The following is a 22,091-nucleotide window of genomic DNA, read 5'->3' on the forward strand; positions in this document are numbered from 1 at the left end:
CCCTCAAACTTAAACCTACCCCCCCATATGTCTCTGGGGAATTACCGAGACACCCACACATCTCAACCGTAAGCCATAATCCCCGTGTTTCCAGGCCAGGGTAGTTCCCGTTACATATAACACGAAGTATTATATACTTAATATGTATTTAAATAAGCACATCTGTACCAATGCCTACTTTATATGTTTTATATATATTCATATATATATTTTTCTTCAGGCATCAACATACAGTGGAGCTAATTGGCTCCGACCTATGGATATACAAACTAAAATGGTACGTGAGCCATTTTATATTCAATGTAATGGTATCTTAAATTCTAAGCACATTATATACAACGTTCAACATATGACCTGAGAGGAACGCAGGAATCATGGCTCTTGAAAATGACATTGTTATTTCCATTCTTTTGAACCAAAACCAGGAATGATACTAGCTAATATTTAAATCCCTGATCTTTTTTTTTTCTTTTTTAACAGGAATAATAAAAAAAAGACTAAAACAAGGAATGAAAATAGAAACGATTTATACAGCAGATCACAATTGAGAATAAAGTTTGTTTATTTAAGGTTAGCAACTCAATCATAATAAATAATGGTCTGTATAGTAACAGATGTTTCTCATGCGCTTCACACAGTTATAAACATTACAATATACTAGCTTAAGCTGCAGGCTGAGAAGAAGCCGGAGAAAAGGTAGTTGGCAATATGTATGAGAACACTTTAAAAAACCATACAATAGCAGAAAAAAAAATCCCTCTGCAATACGTAATCTCGTATGCCAGATCCCTTAAGACACTGTAAAATTTAGCAGTTGAAAAGAACACATTTGACATTTAAATCAAAAATTATCCTCGTTCTCAAAGTGCAAGTTGTCGTTATATTTGGCAGCTCATGTGTTCATAATGAAATTATTTTCGGGGAGGAAAAGAAAAAACTAAATTTTGGTTAACCAGGTGCACTTAAAATCTGAGATGATATCAGAGGTAAGATTTAAAGGGAAAGATAAGCTTTTCACATTTGGTCTGTATACACTTATACATTAAACATTCAAGGGGGGGGGTCTCTCTTTTCGTGTTCCAAAAAAAATGAGTAATCGTTCAGATTATTAAAAAAAAAAAAAAAAGGTTTTTTCTCAACAAGGAGAAAAATACCTTGACATTATGTGTCATGCACAGATATAAATATCAAACCTTATGAGATCCTTTATGAAATACGTATTTTAAACTGCACTTTGTCTTTGTAGATACTGGCTGATCATCACCTTAAAGATTACATTTACTAAAACCAATGTCTGCACTGTGAATATAATATGATTTTAAATCATCTCAATTAATACTCTTTTTACCCCAATACGAGCATAGAAAGTTTCCAGTAAATATTAAAAGTTCTTTATAGTTCAATATGTAACCATGGGAGCGGAGTAGAAAACGATGAACTTAGTTTAATGAGGGAGGTTTATCCGTAGACCAGAGCAACTCTACAAATGGCCATTTGGTTTGTAGACAGCTTTTGATAGGCGTATCATCCGACTGTAATCTCGGATCTTCAAAACCCATGACGGCTGTTCCTTCAGTATAAGTGACCTGCCAAAGCAGAAATTGTTATTCATTATTAGAAGCAAGTCTATATAATGGATGATAATGAAAATAAAAGGAGAGTTTAAAAGCTTAAAATAGAAGAATAATAGTATTTCTGTGAAAATCCCCCCTTTCCTTGTCATCGCATATTGGGCATTAGAAGCGGCTATTTGCGTGGTTAGTTTGTCTTCAAAGGAAGAATGCTTAATATATTTGCAACACATTTATAAAGATAATAACAAACACCCACAAAAGATCCAACATATAAAAGCTGGAGAGCACTGCCACAGTCCTCAATAGTCCTTGTGAACATAGTTTTCTGAATGACGAGTGGTTGATCTCCCATAGGGACCTTGGTCGATACACACAACAAATAAACATTCATCTATCAAACAAAAGGAGCTACATTTGTAAAATATGACTGTGAAATGCTGTCTTCTGCTGCGATTATGTGACATGCTGACTGTGTTCCGATTTAGAAGATGACTTAGAAAAAGAACTATGAAGAGTTATTAAAAATGCATCAAAATGTCCCAGCTGAGCCAGTACTGTCTTTCTTGTTTGTTTTCTGGATACGCAGTCATGGTGATTCATCACAGCTATTTACAAGTTGAAATGAAAGAAAGCAGGTCTTTAAAATGAAGAGATTAAGGAGTGCGGCAGCCAATAATTTTAGAATTTTTGGATCAGTCTTCATGCTAATACATTTCATTCAGTACATCGTGACTACTTGTGCTGCACCAAAGTACTTCCTAACAGAACATTAGTGATGTTGCAATCTACACCCGATCATGTTCTTTATTACTTGTAAAAATGAAGAACGCTGCTGTTCTTAGAATGTTTCATGACATCTATTGACAACGTATACTTAACGAAGAAAGGGAATACATATCACCCATTACTCCTTTATCCTGGCCTTCTATTTCAGGTATTCCCTCATAATACTTTATTTGTCTACCACCTCCACTATCCTTCTCCAGGTTCACTGTCATTGGGAGTATATTCACTAAAGGGAGAGTTAACAGGAGAGCTTGTAGTTGAGTTGTGTTTCAGCTCCTTGACATTACGAAGGGTCCAACATCAGTAAGCTTCTGCTACAGGGAGAGCTTGACTGGCTCTGGATAATGGACAGTTAAATTACTCTTTTCAACCATTGAATTACGCAAGCCCAGCAAGGCCTCTCAGAATCCATTGTATGCATTATCTGTTTTCCCCAATCCACCAGCTATTTGCCTTGCAGGAGATGTATTCCATCAAACGCATCTACTTAGCAACGCGCATGAATGGGAAACCCATCGCCAGTCAGCTCAATAACTGGTTTGTGCAAGACTTCCAGGGGGTCTAAGAAGGTCCCTGGTGCACATAGAGAAACAGTCATCCCACCGCTTGCTTGGCAGTGATTAGCTTCTTCAAGCAGCCAAAACGAACGTGAAACATAGAAAGCAGAGGGGTATACTCTGGAGCTGCAGCATTTTACCAAGTAACTCTTGAATTTTAGGTAAAAAATAATGCATATTAAAGTACATTCATCGTTGGTGAGGCACTAAATTATCCCCAATGAATTATGTGGCTGCATTTTATATTTCTGAAACAGTAGACAGCTCTCAGCAAGCAAGATTTCTACTAACAAATCGGAAAAGCCTACCTTCTCATTACGATTGGACTGCTTTAATCCATTGTAGTGAAACACACTAAATGATTCCGGAACTTTTGAACCCTAAATAAATGAAGAAAAGCAAACAGGTGTTATAATCATTACTTGTGAACAGTCCTCTAGGAGACACGAGAACCTCTTATTAAAAAAAATCTTTACATTTTATGTAGTCTACCATTATTTTTTAATGAATGTCTCTACCAGGTCACTCAGGTAAAACTGAAGGACTCAAACTAGTAACCAATGCAGAGAATAATACAATACAATATTTTGGAAGAGATGTAGCATACCTGTTCAGAGAAAAATTCCTGCAGAAACGGGCCCAGTAATATGATCCCCAGTCCTTCTGGGTCTAATTTTGTCTTCATGAGGTTTACACTAGAAAACATTGGAAAGAAAATAATAAGCAGAGAATATTTAACTTTCTGCGTTCCTAGGATATGTGGTGCTCCAGCAGGCGCCTTTGCCAAGAAAATGAATGTAGTTCTATTTTGAGTTTTCACAACACATTCATGCGAATGGTATTCCATTCGCCAAACGCAGATATTTTGAGAGACCATAATCTTATGATTAAAACCAAGACAGTGATGATCATTTTTGGAGACCGTGCCTTATTAGGAAAACATTTTGTAAAACAGACTATTATGAGAAACCTGCGCATGTAGGGAGCTGTGCTAATATAGACCCATTTTATACAGCAGGCAGTAATGAACTGTTCCGTGATCTGTTGAAGAGTTGCTAACAAAGGCAATGATAATTCTTACTGGATTAGATCTGCAGCGTTCCAATGTTTTATTATTTTGCATTATGAACTTTTACTTTGAACACTGACGTCACACTGTTCTAAATTACTAATCTTAATGCCTCATTTAGAGATAGTTTCTCCATGCAAGTGTATGAAAACCCAAGTATCAAATTTCCTGTACCCAAGTTAAACGATGAAATGTAACATGTGCACTGCTGCGCACTGTTACCTATAGAGGGGTTTGAACGCCTGAATGAAGGCTGGGCATCATTCCCTGGTAGGTAGAGACTGCAGGATTTGCAAGGATTTCCAATTAGGACTCAGCAGGTTTTCATAGGATCCAATCAGAGGGTAATCAGACAGCTTTGTAACACTGTCCCAGCTGTACCAAACTAGGCTGCTTTCTATGGCGCCAAGTCAGTATGGAGCACCTCCAGAAGGTTCTTATCACATGTTCCTCTAGACCAGGGGCGTCCAACATGCGGCCCGCGGGCCAAATGCGGCCCGCGAGACCTCGAGGTGCGGCCCGCGTAAGATCGGCAGCCAGGGCAACCGATCTTACGCGAGCCGCACCTCAAGCCCTGCTACTTACTTGTGGGAGGGTCTTCTGGACTGCACACAGAGGAAGCGGAGTTCACGTGACATCCTACTTCCTCTGTGCTTTAGCAGAGAAGGCAGAGGGAGGCCGCGCCCCCTGCTGAAGTCTGTAAGCGGCATCGAGGAGCTGCAGAGCAGGTAAGGGGGTGGGGAGGGTGTTTGAATGAGTGTGTGTGATTGAAAGAATGAATCTGTGAATGAATGATTATATGAATAAATGAGTGTGTGTGTGTGTGTGTGTGATAGCATGGATGTGTAAGTGCTAGAACCTAGGCATGATGGGACTGTGATTGCTGTTAGCAATCACACTCTTATCATGCCAAGTCAGCCAGTACATGCTAAAAACCTGGCCAGCTGCCCTCCTTCTGTATTGATGCTGCCAGAAGTATGGGGTCTGCACTTACAGCCACCCTGTACCAGCATGTACTGGCTGACTTGGCATGATAGGAGTGTGATTGCTAACAGCAATCACAGTCCCATAATGCCTAGGTTCCAGCATTTACTGGATGGATTTGTAAGTGCTGGAACCTAGGCATGATGGGACTGTGATTGCTGTTAGCAATCACACTCCTATCATGCCAAGTCAGCCAGTACATGCTGAAACCTGGCTAGCTGCCCCCCTTGTGTATTGATGCTGCCAGCAGTATGGGGTCTGCACATCACTTACAGCCACCCTGTGCCAGCGTGTATTGGCTGACTTGGCATGATAGGAGTGTGATTGCTAACAGCAATCACAGTCCCATCATGCCTAGGTTCCAGCATTTACTGGATGGATGTGTAAGTGCTGGAACCTAGGCATGATGGGACTGTGACTACTGTTAGCAATCACACTCCTATCATGCCAAGTCAGCCAGTACATGCTGAAACCTAGTTAGCTGCCCCCCTTCTGTAGTGATGCTGCCAGCAGTATGGGGTCTGCACATCACTTACAGCCACCCTGTACCAGCATGTACTGGCTGACTTGGCATGATAGGAGTGTGATTGCTAACAGCAATCACAGCGAGCACAGTCCCATCATGCCTAGGTACCAGCATTTACTGGTTGCCTGGGTTGCCAGCATTTACTGGTTGCCAAGTCATATTGCTAATTTTGTCCAGTTGTGTGTTACCTACTTTTATTAAAAATGTGAGTTTTTATTATTATTTTTAAAGGTGGGGGCCATTTTCGGTTTTGGCTAAGTGAACCCTGTATGTTTTGGTCCAGAATTTTCATTGTAGTTCATCCCTAGAATAAATCTAGGGAATCCTGAATTTGTAGTCGCAAAACTTTCTAGGCCCAGAAATCAGTGAGAGGAAGAGTAAAGGTTTTGTGTCATATTACTTTATTTTAATCTGCATATTTTATTAAAGGCCATATTTTTTGTCACAGTGAAAAATGAGTGTGGCCCGCGCACGTATACAATTCTGATGAAGTGGCCCACTGCAGAAAAAACTTGGACACCCCTGCTCTAGACTGTAAGCTTGTTTTCCCATTGTACATCAGTGGGAAATACAAGTGGGTGACAGCCACTGCCAAACCTGTGGTACAGTGAAGCAGCTTAAGCCATAAAGAAATTAGGGCATCGCACTCCAAGGGTCATATTTACAGAGAACATTATACTATATGTTTCTATGGTGATTGCTACAGATAATAGGTTTTTCTAAACATACATCTGCCGGGGAAATCAGCAAATAGGTGGGTTAAGCAGTTATCTTCTATTAGCCATGTCCTAGGGTAGACATTGGATAGCAAGCACCTCAATCACAAACCGTGAGAATGTGAAAATATTCATATAAACACCAACGAGGCGATATTTAGAAACCTTAATGGCAGTTCAGATTTGGATTCTTTGTGTCTATTAGAAGCACTGTATTTATACAAACTTAAACACAGTATACAACGCCATGTGTAATTAATCTTAAGGTATTTACGGAGAAATACAGACCTTTCCACATAACCGCTGCATTTTTTTGTTTAATTAACAGCACATTTTCCATTTAAGAAAAAAAATGTAAACATGTAAAAAACATTCTCGTAAAGATTTGGACGTCTAAGTCATAATATGTAATTCTTAAATATTGCAGTATTTAAAATGCTGATCACAAAGGTGAAATCAGAGCATATGTAAATACCAACACATTTTGTATGTAAATATAGGCACAGTAGCAAAATAGTTATTGCATTAAAAGGAAAGGAAAAACACTTTAAAAATATAAATAAATGTTATTGTCCTCCAAACTGAGTGGTCTGTTGTGTGGTTAATCTTCCCGATGCCAATGCAGTGACACTATATATATTGTTATATCTATGACTTACTTGCAATTTTCTGCGATATGTTTAATATGAAGGCCTTCCTTATAATTTTCAATAAAGGGAAAATAAGCAAAAACACAAGCAACCCCTATGCTTCTGGATTCCACGCACTAGTATATAGCGAGCCTGAACATACTCTCAATGCAGAAATAAGTCTGCGCGTCGTGTGGGTATATACAATAACCTAACCAACTAACAAATTCCTATCAAAATGTCGTGTGATCAAAAATGCCATATTCTTACTAAAAGCAGTCACAGGAAAACAGGATACCCCATAGCACTTCTGAATGAAAGGGATTATGATTTTAAGCAGAGGTGCAAAGTATGGGCCTCGTACACGTTTGAGCAGAGTAAATCGCAAGGATCCTTTGTTGGTCTATTGATATACAGTAAGAATGTGTGACATGAGGTTCTCTTACACCTATGATATCTCTGATATATTTTAAAATGCTATGAGACCACCTGGAAGATGAAAGACAGTTTTCAAACACAATGCCACCATTAGAGCGAATAAGAAAGTGCTCACCAATCCATTGGAGGCAAGCGAGACAAAACATTTCACATGCCACTTTTTCCATTTACTGACTTAATGCCAACGTTGTAGTGTGGGAGTGGGTGCGCGTGACATGACAGTCCAACAGGAATCCCTTTGGGCTTGGCAAGCCGCCTTTTTTCTGAGAAAGCGCCTGAAACTTTTTTACATTATCACTACAGCTTAGAATCTAACAGTCCGGGATAATGGAAAAAGAGTTGGGATAACGGAAAAACAGGTTTGTGTTTATTTCCGCACAGTGACGAGTGTCCCAGTTTGTTTAGGGATGTCCTACTTGTTGGCCGTCCTTTCCAGCTTCTGTAATAATGATATATGTGCATTCGCAATGCATAAGAGTGTAAACCCTAGTTTATTCTTCATGTTCGTCCACACTGATGAGTAAGATGAATTCCAGAACTGAGCAAAGAAGAATCGCTCAGAGCCCGAGGTCCCGCTTGGCTCACTTATGTCTACTTGTACAGCTTTATTAACATCCAGCACCCATGAATGTTCAGTATAATAGTTACATACTATATACTTACTACTCTGGTTCTGATACAAGGTCCAGAGCTTTCATGACATCTTCTAATAGCGCATCAGGGATGAAGCCATTGTCTGTTTAAAAAAGGAAAGAATGATGAAACACACTGAAATATATTAGCGGAATCACATTATACATCAAATATTTTAAAGCTACAGAAACCCGCACAAGCTAAACATTTAACAAGCTTCATAATATCAGCAACTAGATGGTGGTTTCCATAACTTTTGTTTAGGTGTGTAAACCTGATTTTTACAACCTTACATGCCATTGCACAGGGATTTTGATGAGGGGGCTCTACTACACTCGTGTTTGGTGCGAGGCAGTCCCTTGCATTGAACGCCATTGCGGTGGACTTCTTTTTAAATCCTCTTTCACTCATTTCCCCACCGCTACACAACAGATCAGGAAGACCCATCGCTGGATAAGATATAATGATATTCTGTTATCAGGAACATAGCCCATGATTAGAGAGAGATAGACGATGCAGGTACAAACGTATTAAACACGATCTGTTTCAGTTTTATTCTTCTCATATTTTGCTTCTCTAGTTTCTTTGTTTGACCAGTGGGAAGAATTAAGGGGCTGGTTATGATCATATGTTGTATGCCTGTCAATTAGAAGTGCTTGTGAACTGGAATCATGTAAACACTGGGGGGGCGATATGCATTGTAACGCTCTCATTCCTCCTCAAATGCTACAATTCAATCCCCCATCAGTGACAAATTATAGGCCTTGTCAGAAGACGAGCTCATTGGAACCCGAAACGTTAATGAAGCATTGTTATAATGTGAGTGTTGCCAGATGTTATGACTACGGCCGAGTGCTACCCAGAATTTGCATTACAGCGCGGTACATTCTGCAGACGCTCATACAGAAGCCTATATAGTATTACTAGCCGCTCCAGATTTCAAAATGCCATTCCTGCTTTAAATTTCCTACAGATGTTTGTTACCTCGGAGGTTTTGACGTTTCATATACACTATTGCTAATTTAACAAACGATGCATTTTCCATGTACATTAACATTCCATTAACCCTCAAACAATCTGAAGTTATTTCACCGCCCTGGGAACGATACGGCCGCATTCACCTCTCATGTTGCAGTTTGACGATACGTTGGTCCCGAGGTGGTTTAAGTAAAAAGAGCAAATGACCCAACAAGAAAAAACTCTAACCTCCAACGCAATGCCTTACTAATGGCAGACAATGGACATCTCAGCTTCTTCAGTTCACTATCATTTTCTTTAACGATAAGCGGACAAGCTAACTAGGAAACCGACTGTTGTCCATCTACCTCAAGCGAAGTAAAACAAGGCTTATCCCAGCGGAGCATCACTACTGAATAGCTTTTCCAGCCTAGTACCAAAAATACTAGTGTTTTATCCAATAAAAACATTAAAAGCCACTGGTTTCCTACCATAGTCCTTTAAGACGAGATTTTAAAGGCACCTTTTCAAAAATAGCCCTTTAATTTACAAAAATGTGTTAAAAATGTGCAGATCTCGAAAAAGAACCAAGTCCACTCTGCTTTCTCAGAAGTATTGAATGAGTAGCTTTTTATAAGACAATGTGAAGAAATCGTGACATGCCTTAAGAATATATTTAGCATCATCTTCACAGCCTTTAGGCTTTTACCATCAGTAAACGTATCACAGAGACCTCTTCTGCGCATGGGATTTTGATGCTGTATGCCTATGTATGCGCACAGAGGCTTTGTGCAGCCAATGCCTTTTTACCTAGCAGCGGAGTTTGGGATTTAACCCGGTTTCCGGCCCATGCCATACCTCACCTTATGCCTTATTCCAGAAAAACTCCAACTGTAGACATAGGATACTTACACATCCCTGATCAATCTATAAATAATGCATACATTTAATAGGTCGGTGAAACAAACTAGATCCATAATATAACGCGCCGTGGTTATGGTTGGTCACTTGAATGTAACGTAAATTCTTTGCATCTGCTTTTTAATGTGTATGAATATGCTGCAGAGAGTAGTAAGGGATTATTACTCTCTCAGTATACCGTTGGACACCCATTATGTTCACATTATCGGAGTGTTTAATTATAAGTTAATACATATTTAGACAAAGGAAAGCGTTTAAACATATTTCCCAAAGGATTGATGGCTTTCTTCATCCCGATTATGCAATTTATTTGTGAACGGCATACAGCGTACTCTCCAGAACGGATAAGTATAAAGTAACAGCCCTTGCTGCTCAGGGCTAGTAATGAATTCCAAACAGCTCTGGGTTACACATTAGATGATAAACAAAGATGGTTCCCCACCGAGGAGACAATAATAACCGCAGCAATCTGATTCTTCTGTTTCATTCTGTGTTTCCTTTACGACCCTAAACAGTAAGAGGCGTCACCTTGAAGCCAACACATATATATTATCTGGAAAACATTAATGGGAATATAGATTGTGTACCGTCTTCAGTTATTCAGGAGGGATAGAGTGACCAAATCCGGTACCCCCTGCCTGGAGAAAGATAAATATGAGCCAGAGGTACAGGGAAGACGTTCTGGGTATAATGTACAAGTATAATATACAAGTACTGCCCAGACACCTGCTTTACCAGGAAACCTCTGGATTTCGATAGTTGTTTTTCCCCCTGAAGCTTTGGGAAAATTAAGCAAATTAAGTAAATTTGACAATGAGAGTTCACAAGCGTCTTATAGAATATTTAGTGAAGTTCCATTGATTGATTTTGTAGTGAACAATCTGAAGTGAGGGGTTTATCTGTGAAATAGAAACCAATAGCCGAGTTCTTTCCCTCCAGCTTTACCTTATTTCCCCCACAATTGCTTGTAGTTATTTTTAAACCAGCTGCAATAATAACTGCTAAGGGATGTAATGAGAGGCAAATGAGGTGTTTAATACAGCAGACATAACAGATCATAACACAAAGCGGGTTCATGGCCCTGTCCAAAGGACAAGAATGGCACACCGTGCTTCACATAACAATCCGTGTTAGAGGAAACCATTTTAATTACTTTATTATATACACACACAAAAAATCAATTATGGATCTAGTAAGAAATAAGCAAATCAACGCCATTCTATTTTTCCAATGAACTACTTGGATACCTTCTTTAGAACCAATATGAAAATACAACATAAGCTTCCAGCACATCGGAGGTCATGGCTAACTCAGTGTCTATGTGGATAATATCCGCTTTGTAGTAGATACGTGTAAATTACTAGCTACTTTGGTTGCGAGGATAACACTAGATTCAAACCTTCAGATTGCTGGAGGTCACAGCATGTTCAGATCTCTTTTACACAATTACATTACAATTATATTACAGGGTAGCTGGCCTTAAAAAGAGTGAGCGCATCCTCAAAGATGGTGTGAGGCATTCATTGGGAAACTAAAGACTGGCTTTACTTTCCCCTTTAAAGTCAGCTATTTAAATAACACAATTATTGGCCATTGTGGTCGAGGAAAGTTCTTTGGTTACTCTTCAGGTCATTGACGTACTACCCTGTCCAACATCTCCGTCGACTCCAATATTAATCACACTGCAGAAAAGTCATAAGTAGTATTTCACATAACATTGATTTTCCTTAGTCAATGGTTCTGATATATATAATGTATCATACGGCCAAGCACAACGATATACGACAAGCAAACTGCAAACCAAAAACTTTTTAGGTTCTCTACATAACATATCAATTGTAAATGGATATATTTCATCTCTAAATGTACTGAATTTGCAAACAATCTGCAGTAACGTTTAAGAAATCAGTGGAGTCAAGTAAGGATCACGGCACTACTTGATCAAGTTTCTTCTCCCAATTAAAAAAACAAAAAGTAATTCATGGAGCAGCTGTGTTGCCGCACACGGCCGTTTCCCTCCTAGCTACAATGATAAAAATCAAATATTTTCCATTGTTCCTGGGATTGTGTCAAAGCTCGGTATTCACTCGCTAAACCGACTTTTCTCCATAATATTCATTTGCATGGCAATTTTAAACATTCTGTAGAAACAGATTAGTTGCCCAAATAAGACAATAATGTCTGCAGTGCGGTACTTTTGCAGGCAGCGGGGATCGTGGAGCAGTTGGGGAGGTCCTTGGATCTCCTTCTTTAACCCCTTAAGGACAACGGGCAGTCCCTAAACCCATTGAAAACAATGCATTTTGAGCCCATACATGTACGGGCTTTGTCATTAAGGGGTTAAAGCACTGGCACTTTCATAAATATACCCACTTGCATTGTATTTTTGTTGCTTCCTCGGTTATCCTCTGACTGGCCCAGGCAGCTGTAAAACGAATAACGGTCTATGCTGTTGCCTCCAGCCTTGCTCACTACCTCTTTGCCCTTCCTTGCATCTAAACAAAACTCCAGCACAGATGCCCTGATTTGGACACTTGAAATGTTGTGAGTGTGACTCTGTATGAAGAGCTGCCCTTTAATCACCCAAACAAATGTAAATCTCCTGATTTTCACTGTACCAGAGAAATAAGGGCGTTGAACAGTTTCTATTAAGTACCAAAACTGACCAGATTTGTAACTAGAAGCCCAGAAGCAATTTTTAATGTTTTATTTGTATCATTCAAACAAATTAAAGATAAACGAGGGGGGAGTAAACAGTGTTTGATGGGATGAAAAAAAAAGTATTCATAAGGATAATGTAATCTGAACCAAACTTGTGTTGTCTGCGATATAAATCTTTTATTTTAAATCACATTCAATGTCTATCATTGTACATTTCGAGGTTGGAATAAATAAAATAAATCCGGTGTCATTTTTAATGGTGTTTAAAGTAAAAACTTGCTTTTTTTTTTTTTTTTTTTTTTTTTTAGAGATAAATTAAACTTAGTGTTTTAGAGGACAATTTTATTTTCCTATCCAAAGGTTAAAGGGACACGCAAGCCACCATACGCACTTGAGAGTATATGCCTGCGTGGTCCCTTCAAATATTGAAGTCTGTTTTACAAATGCACAGGACGATTCTGCAGAACCCCCTATATACATATGCCCTTTTCCTCCCCCCATGCTAAATGCCTACAGGTGAAATACAGCACGGATCGGATGGGCGCCTCTTCAGATCACAGAGCGCATGTGTAGAAAGTGCTGCCATTGATTTCATTTGGAGCACTTTCCTGTCAATGACTGGCTGCGACACGGAGGAGGAGAAGTATCATTTTTATTTAAGATCCAGTACAAGTAACTTAAAGCGGTTGATTTATATAGCACCACCATACGCCACAGCTCTGAACAGTAGGTAAAAAGGACATAATGAAGGATGCATCACAAAACAATCCAGACTTAACCAAAACGAAAGGTAAGGAGGCCTCTGCTTAAATAAGCTTACACTCTATAAGGAGGAGGTATTAAGGAGGTACAAATTTAAAAGAAAATTCTCACCTTCTGGGTCGTACGTTTGGAAAATTCTTTTTGCTTGTTCAGAAGGAGATTCAGGGGCAACCAGGGTCATCTCCTGCAAGAAATGGGGGAACATGGTTATTTAGATACTGAGATAATGTCAGCTTTTACTCAAGTGGCAAGATGTTCTTGTGCACATTAAGATCAATGACGAGCCACCTTCTCAGCACCTCGTGCCATGGAACTTGGCGTGTATTTAAATTTGATGCTAAACAATACAGCAATATGGTCTGAAAGGAGCAGATTCATACGATGTATAGACCATCACAGGAGTTGCAATCACTATAATGTTGCTATACACAATCAATTTCTGTATATAGAACTATATTTCTTCCAGTTGCGTCCAGTAATGCAGTCATATTCCAAAGCATTAAAGAGTAATGTGCATAAACATGTGACCCCGCTTACAATCTAAATATAATAATGAGTCTTGGGCAGTAGTGTACTTTGTTTAGTTAATAACAGGAGAGGTAAAAGCAGCAGATTCATTTACAACGGCTCATCTCCACAGCTCACATTTCTACTTTATCTACCTATACTGTTTTCTGTTTTGTATGTAAAAATGGGGATTATCTATACTTGCATGTTATAGTGCACACTAAAGTCCAAGACTGACTGGAGGAGTTTGTCCTGCAAGAGCTGAGCTGGCCCTGTGCAATGCATAAATCAATTATCACTGATTTAACTATGATTTAATGGCCAGCCAAGCTATTCCTGTAGCAGAGGCTCACCTTCCAAATCTAGGGAGTTTAAACCACAACTTTCCTGCAAACTCTCTTTACTGAACAGACCCGACCGTGTTACCTACAAGTCACTTAGAGTAGACGACCTTTTACCAATTAAAACATCAACATTTTCCATCATCTACTAACCGTGCACTCTGGTAAGGATGACATTTTTAAAGTATTTTTTTGTAGAAAAAAAGTGAAAGCTTGAACTAAAGCATTACTACCCTTGTTATCATATGCCACGGTGTTGATGAGTATTCAGCTGTATATCTCTTCGCGGTGGCAGCGTTGATCTGAGACCAGAGGCATTTGTGTATAATTTCTAACTGTTTTAAGACTCTATAAAAACATTAAATTACAGTAAAATAACTTGCCGATCCCATGAGCAATTCATTACAACGCAAGCAGGGTTCGGCTGTGTTCTAAAGTCATCCCTATAATTGCTTAAAACTCCCAAGAGACAGCTACATTATTACAGACTGTCACTTGGGGAGCTGTCAGATCCGGAGTCTTCCTGTGGATACGCTCAAGATCACTCAAGACGCAGCCCAACACAGTTCTCAAAGCTGCCGGCAGAATTTTAAAGGCTCTCCTGTGAATCAGCCATTTATTTCTGCCACTAAAACGCGGCCCATTTGTGGTATTCAGTTTCTTTACACCAGCTTTATAATTGCTGGTTTGGAAGAAATCCCAAGATTTATATATTTGCAAGGTTTGTAACATTTCAAGAGTCAACGAGCAGCATGACAATAAGGGTTCATCCGCTGTGCCGTAGGAACAGCAAAATGTAACAAAGTTATATACTATAGATGGAGAAGCGTTTGTTTAAACAAAGATTCAAAGTCATGAAACAAAAACAGTAGGATTCATAGAAATTTACTTTGTATATGAAAGATTAAGAAATAAATGGGTAACGGGGACTAGGAGAGGCGGGACCCAAGCAAATGTTATCAAGAACTGTATATATGTCTAGATTGAAATTATTTCCCCCAAAGATGTACACGAGTTGTATCTTTGGGACATTTCTCCTGCGAGAAGGGCTCAGTCTTGGTAAATCCACACATTTAATAACTTATGTAATCACTACCACAAGTGAAAAACAATCTAAAAAACAAATACATATACTCTCCCAACATACATAAAAGATAAGGAAGTCCTCAGATGTCGAAAGAATCAGCCCAAGAATGCCTCTACGGGTTTTGTCCAGCGCTCCATTACAAAACAATCCAAAAAGGTCATGAAATCATTGTGTAGTCCACGTACGCAGCAGTTAATCAACTTGTTTTAAGTGAATAATTATGTAAACGATTATGGAAATATTAAGGGGTGGCATAGGCGGAAAAAGGAAGCGGAAGATGTCACCAAGATATGACATGGTTTAGTTAATACTCAGGTAGGTTGCCTAGACAAGCTCCCTCTGATAAGTCCGGAAGGGTTTTTGTAAGATTTATTAAAATCCTCCAGCCGACCCAAGTAAGGAGAAACTACTGGAGCAAGTGTGGTTGCAATAATCTGCCAAAACATGTACAGAGGACCAATTCAGCATGATCTAACTTCAAGAACGCATAACAGGAAGCATTGTCAAGCTCTAAAACACCATGGAGACACTTATTTTTAGAATTCAGTAAAAAGAAAACTGGGTCATGATGTAATCAGATCAAGTTATAATGGGAGAAACGATTCTGCAGCTGTGTCTGGAGAAATTGAGGATCGATGGCTCTTCTTCTGTTTAAAAAAAAAAATCAGTTTTCAGGTAAAAGACCAACGTGAACAAATGCCAATGTGGTGCATCTGCTGGTAACAGCTACGGGAGACGTTTGTAAGTCAAGCGCACTATATAGTGTAATGGCGTCTGTCCAAAACATATTAAGAATCTCTTATCACCTCTTTCATATGCGGACATATCGTTCAGTTTGAAGTCATTGTTTTTTTTTTTCTTTTTCTTTAATTTTTTGTGAAGCCTTAACCTTTGCCATTTTTGTATGCATTGTAACAGAAGATGGTGTACAAAGTTACGGAAGCTTTATTGTTGCGGTCATGCAGTACTAAATTATAAAATGGTTTCAGGTTTAAACGAAATGCTGTGGGACCCCCAGACGATATCTGAATCATACGCAGCCATCTACATTTAAAGAACCGGTAGAGATCTGGTCAAAATAGTGTCAGTTTTAGGTTTAATTTATAGGCACCTAATTGAGAGCAGCGCCCAGCTGTTAAACATTTATCTAACCACTTTTAGGTCTTTAAAGCAGAAATTCTGCATTACCATTTTGTCTTCTAGTGCTGGAGCTTACATGGGTCTTAGACGAAGTTATACAATGGCCACATAATCCAAGAATTTATTTTTTGGGTATACAGACCGTCTTCATTCAAACTGAATGACTAAGCTGATTCATGTGTTTTGACCCCAAAGAGGTAAACATGCAAATTCTACCATTTCGGTTTATTTAATGTGGAACAAAATAGCATTTTTCGTAGCTTTGTCACAACGCCTTATTCTTGTTTTATTTTAATGTGGTTTTTGCAAATAATTTGTTGTCTGAGACAATATGTTTTAATTAAAATTCTACATACAGCCACCAGGGTATTTACAGAGGCAAGGACTTTAGGCAGCATTTACACACTTACTGCATACAAGCTGTGCTCATCATATGTGTTTTCAATGCAATTCCTGTCTGTACATGTGCTTGAGCTGTTTTTTGTGCTGTTTGACTTGGGTTTATTGAACAAACTTCCAAGCTAAAAGATGACTACAAAGTCTTTGCCTGCAACACAACACACACACACACACACAATCTCAAAAACATCCACTACATGGACAAAAGTATTGGGACACAACATTAGTCAGACTCATTGCCACAGGTGTATCAAGCACCTAGTCACGCAGTCTGCATTTACATACATTTGTGAAAAAAATGGGTCGTTCTGAAAGCTCAGTGAATTCACGCCGGGTACTGTGACAGGATGCCACCTTTACAATAAGTCAGTTTGTGAAATTTCATGCCAGCCAGATATTCCCCGGGGCGACTGTAAGTGGTATTATTGGAAAGAGAAAGAGTTTAGGAACAGCCATGACGCGGAAGACCATGTAAAGTCACAGAGCGGAGTCACCGAGTACTGAGGCGCATGGTACGTAAAAGTCGCCAACATTCTGCCGATTCCATAGCTGAAGAATTCCAAACTTCCACTGTCATTAATATGAGTACAAACACTGTGCCGCGGGAGCTTCATGGAATGGGATTCCATGGCCGAGCAGCAGCATGCAAGTCTTGCATCACCAAGTACAATGCCTAGCGTCGGATGGAGTGGTGTGAAGCATGTCACCACTGGACTCTGGAAGCTGTTAAAGTAGCAAGGGGGAGAGTCTGTGTGGACCTACTACATATTAATGTCTATGTATGCCATAAAAGTCCCTGTTGATGTAATGGTCAGGTGTCCCAATACTTTTGTCCACATAGTGTATATGAATAGACAACATGATAATCGTTGGGGTTTACTCCCTAAAAAGCTGAACTCCATGATATGACTATATATTATGAAGAACCAACCCAGTTAGCTTCTACAAGAAGGTATACATCAGGAAGTTGAACTTTCTGGCATAGTCATTCTGTTAAGTTTGTGCTTATTCACTAAAGGCAGAGCTGACAGAATAGTTTGCAGGTAAGTTGTGTTTCAGCTTGTTGAGTCCAGGATGAAGGCCCAACCCTGATGAGCTTCTAACGGAGGGAGAGCTTGGCTGGCCTTCTATAACACATAGTTTAGCCATTCCTTCTGGAGAAGTGTGCCAATCTTCCTTTAATGAATAGACCCCATAGAGGCCCTAAAGCATTTGGCTAGTTGCGCAGGATTCTCTCTATTTTGAAAACATGCATAGTGATTGTTCCTGGTCTTCTTCAGTCCTTGTACATGTGGTAACTTATCAAATCACGCCAAAATGTTTCAATGTGTGAATCCAATAATAAAAAGTACTGAATCTATCCAAGCTAAATTCCTTATGCCTGCCAACATGTAAAAAACTAAATCTCTAGCCTTCAATTTTCCAGAAACACAAAGAAATGTCCTTACATGGAGAGAAAGACAAAAAAAAATGAAACATTACATACTTTCCTTGTGTTCGCACAAAACATCCCAAAAACAATGCCCCATCCACACTGGGGGGAAAACAATAGCAGAGCTCATTCTTTTACACGGGCCGACAAACATGTCTTGGGCAGCACATTTTGAAAAACTGCATTCTGCAGCGATACTGGTTATTTTCAGACTTTGTGTTTACCCTTCGAGGCAAAAATATCATGCCGCTCGTGAGTTCCAATGAAAACATTCTGAAAGTTTGATCCCGAAAATCAGAAACAGAATGCTGAAGCCAACATGCTTGTTAGCGTTTGGCCTTCTCTAATTCTTGTCCTACAGGCATAGCATATAGGCAGATATAGAAAGTTTAACTGTGTCCTTATTTCGACTCTACCGAGTCTATTTGTTTATAATACGGCATATTAGATTGCTTAACACACAAATACAACCCAGATTAAATAAAATTGAGAATTACGTCATCATTATCTGTATGGAATCAGCTTACTTAAAAAATGTAAATATTTGTTGGCAGCCTCCTTTGTAAAATCGACATCAGCAAAATTCCAAAGGACCACACAGTAATCGATGCATTAGAGTGCATAAGATGGGTAGTGTGTCAAGGAGACGTTAAAGTGAACCTAGCGATGTAGTATCCAGTAGAACAGCCATATTGATTGCTGGTAGGTGATTCAGTTAAAGGCGTTCTGAACAGCAAAGTATTTTCCCAAGAAACCACAACGTACCCATTAAAGCCTTCGGAAAAGGAAGACCACATATAGAATCAACCATAGAACATCTATTACCGATACTACTTCGAATACCAAATTGGGCAACATCAAAGAGAAAGGCAAGACAATTCCTTAAATCTAAGTGGGCGACTACAATTTCTCAGTTACATGACGTTATCAGCAGAACAGATTATATCTATAAAGAGTACTATTGGATTGCCCCGTAACCAAAACTCTTTGAATGGTGAGAACAAACAGGTCCTTGTGAAATCCTTAAAATACTGGAGCTTATCTGAAAGTTTTATAAATAAATTTATACAGATTGTAACACTAGATGGTCTCGTTCAGTCAGTCTTATGTTCGCTAAAGTAATAAGGGAGGAGCAGATGCGAAACTTCAATTCCATCAGTCCTCGTGGTTCACAAAGAATACAAAGTAAGGTTTGCCTCAAATGTAGACTTTAAACTAAAAGGTCCTTTGTACTTGTACTGTCAAGATTAGAATGTAACAAGCCAGTAAATTCAGTACATGAAAGTAAATTGTTCTCCAACAGAACAAATGGCATTAAAATAAATTCACTAGAACTAAAACACAAATTAAACTTTAAACTAAAAAAAACAGAACAACGTCCTGCATACTAGACTTAATAACAGTGTTATAAGAAGTGGAAATAGAATAAAAAAAAAACACTTAAATCACCACTGTCAGTGGCGAGACGAGGAAATGAGGATCACTTTAGAATTTTATACATTTTAGAAGCAATTTTAGGCAAACAAACCCACTGAAAAGTATTAGACACATTATTACAATAAATGTTTAGGGGTCACTAAATAGACCCAAATACAAAAATCAACAAAATTTGATCAACAGCTTCAAACACACATGATGTGCGTCTGTAGAAATATATGTCTGTTGTGTATTTATAGACACACATACGTATGTTGCATTTTAATGAAATACAGCAGAAATATATTCTAGAAATTTAATGTGATATGGCTCCTACCAATTAAATATTTAATGGGTCCCTTAATTTAATCATCAATACTGCCACTATGAATTAAAAAAAATGAACTATGCAAAGTCTAAGTGGCAGAATGAACATATTTTCCATAGTAAAACGAGCCCAATTAGATTGTATCTCCATAATCAAGCAGGCAACAGAGCATAAGCTACTTAGCTATTAAGGGAAAATGCCATGGATAAAGTTTCTAACCAGCATTCTTCTCATTTAATCAACGTCAAAGCAGTGCTTTCCAAAGATGTATGGGAAAGGGAAGAAACTGGACAGTTTCTGAGTCTAGTACTGGCGGCACGTCTCACTAGATGCCTCTGCATTCTGGTATTGTGAACGGGTGTCTCAGGAGCATTTAGAAGAAACTATATTGTTTGTACATCTTAAGCACATACTGTAACTTGTACAGTTTACTCAACAAAGATATGGATGTCAAGTATTTCTACAGGATTGTGTACTTGAAGATGCCTACCCTTTGTGGCATCCCTTTTTTTAGAGATGAGACCTGGATAGACATTAAGTTAAATGGCGACCTACTATTAGTTTTAAGTCACTTCAGTTGTACACACACATATATATACACACACACACACACACACACTGTTGAAACAAATGGAGTCTTATTAAAAGGCTCAACTTCTATTAAGGGCTCCCTTGTTTCTTGGACAAAATACAATCTCCACTTCATTGTCACAGTCGTGTAGGATACTATTCTATAATTCTCCTCATGTCGCATTTTCATGTCACATTTTGTTAGTAACAAAAAAGATAAAACAAATGCCAGTAAACTCTTTGGAGTTCTAGAGGAAATAGTTTGTTTCCATATTAAAAAAACGGCTACAATTATTGTGCTGCTCTGAAGACAAGGCGTTCTTTACTTTCACAAGCATAGTTTTTGTTTTAATATCAATTTTATCAAATACATATTAAGCAAAGCAAAAAACCAGCAAAAACCTTGTGATGGATTATAGACACAAAGACACTGGACTCATTTCCGACGTGAACAGTAAGACATTCAGTATAAAAAGCAGAGTTTGTATCGCCACTTCCTTTCATATTGGTTTTTGGTGAATCAAACTACAGACCTCTTTATGTGGCATTCATTACCTGAAATAATTTTACAAATATTTATAATTAATATAGAGTATGTGTTCATGCTTATATAACTATGTTGTTTAAGTTGTTCTGATTATCTTTTAAGTGAAAAGATGCTAACATAATATCTGTAAATTTAATCTAGTGCCTTCTAAAGATCGTATCCCCAACATTTTGCGTGTCTAAAATTGGGCCGCCTGGGTTGGGGTGTTGAGGTGGGCAGGGGCACGACCCGTCCCAGGGGTGGGAGGCATGGCCACCATAGTCCCCTTACCCAAACAGTCACCTTGCAACACCAGTGTAATTAGAGGGCCTCTGGGCTGCTTTTTCACCCCCTTCTCTGGTTAGAAGATATCAAAGGATCTCTCCAAACTGACCATGCACCCCACTGCTTGCAAGGACAATAGGGCAGCTACCTAGGAGAGCAAGACCATGCCCTTAAAACCATGGAAGTGTAAACCCGAGACTGTTGGGATGTGTGAAATGGTTACCAGTTTTCTGTTACTATAGACTTGCACAAGCCTGGATGTTTTGTTTGCAAGGGCCGAACATTAGGAGGAAAAGTGTTCTTCCATGTAGGCTCCTATGGAGCATTCTTAACAGGCTTATCAGTTTATCTCAGACAAGCTTTGCTTTCCCTTTCTAAACCTTTGGGACATATTCTTTTCAGAGGACATGTTCATGCCTTCAAAGCATCCTTTCATGTGGCCATACCTGAAAGTGAAGGCAGTCGTTTGTAAGACAGGGCCAAAGGTGACCGCCTAACATAAACAAAAGCTCATTCACTATGAGAAACAAGACAATGGAACGATGTAAAACAAGGCCTGATATTTGATGCAAGGGACAGGTGAATTTTAAGCAGACAGTGTCCGGCTCCTGTACAAATGAATCAGTCGCAATAGAGTTCTGCTCTTTGTCTCATTCACTTACACAAGGCTGACCAACATCAATATGGAAAAAATTAGAGCTGAAACAACGAATCGATAAAATCGATAATAATCGATAACGGAAATCATCGATAACGATTTCCGTTATCGATTAATCGAGTGATCAATTCGTTGTTGGAGCACTCGGCTCCTTTTACTTACCTCCGCGAGCGTTCCCCGCTTCTGCTA

General features: G+C 39.0%; 1 protein-coding gene across 2 annotated transcripts in view; it reads right to left on the minus strand.

The window, feature by feature from the left end:
• Nucleotides 1-544: 544 nt before the first annotated feature.
• The window catches only part of MINDY3 (MINDY lysine 48 deubiquitinase 3), a 47,694-nt gene continuing 26,147 nt past the window's right edge, over nt 545-22,091 (minus strand). For both annotated transcript variants that reach the window (XM_053466983.1, XM_053466982.1), the window contains exons 12-16: nt 13,325-13,397; nt 7,943-8,015; nt 3,525-3,612; nt 3,226-3,297; nt 545-1,586 (exon numbers count right to left, since the gene is read on the minus strand). In XM_053466983.1, coding sequence (XP_053322958.1) covers nt 1,440-1,586; nt 3,226-3,297; nt 3,525-3,612; nt 7,943-8,015; nt 13,325-13,397 — 453 coding nt within the window. In that variant the 3' untranslated portion in view covers nt 545-1,439. The remainder of the gene's footprint in view (nt 1,587-3,225; nt 3,298-3,524; nt 3,613-7,942; nt 8,016-13,324; nt 13,398-22,091) is intronic.

The sequence above is a fragment of the Spea bombifrons genome, chromosome 5 (assembly GCF_027358695.1).
Source record: "Spea bombifrons isolate aSpeBom1 chromosome 5, aSpeBom1.2.pri, whole genome shotgun sequence".
Classification (NCBI taxonomy): domain Eukaryota; kingdom Metazoa; phylum Chordata; class Amphibia; order Anura; family Pelobatidae; genus Spea; species Spea bombifrons.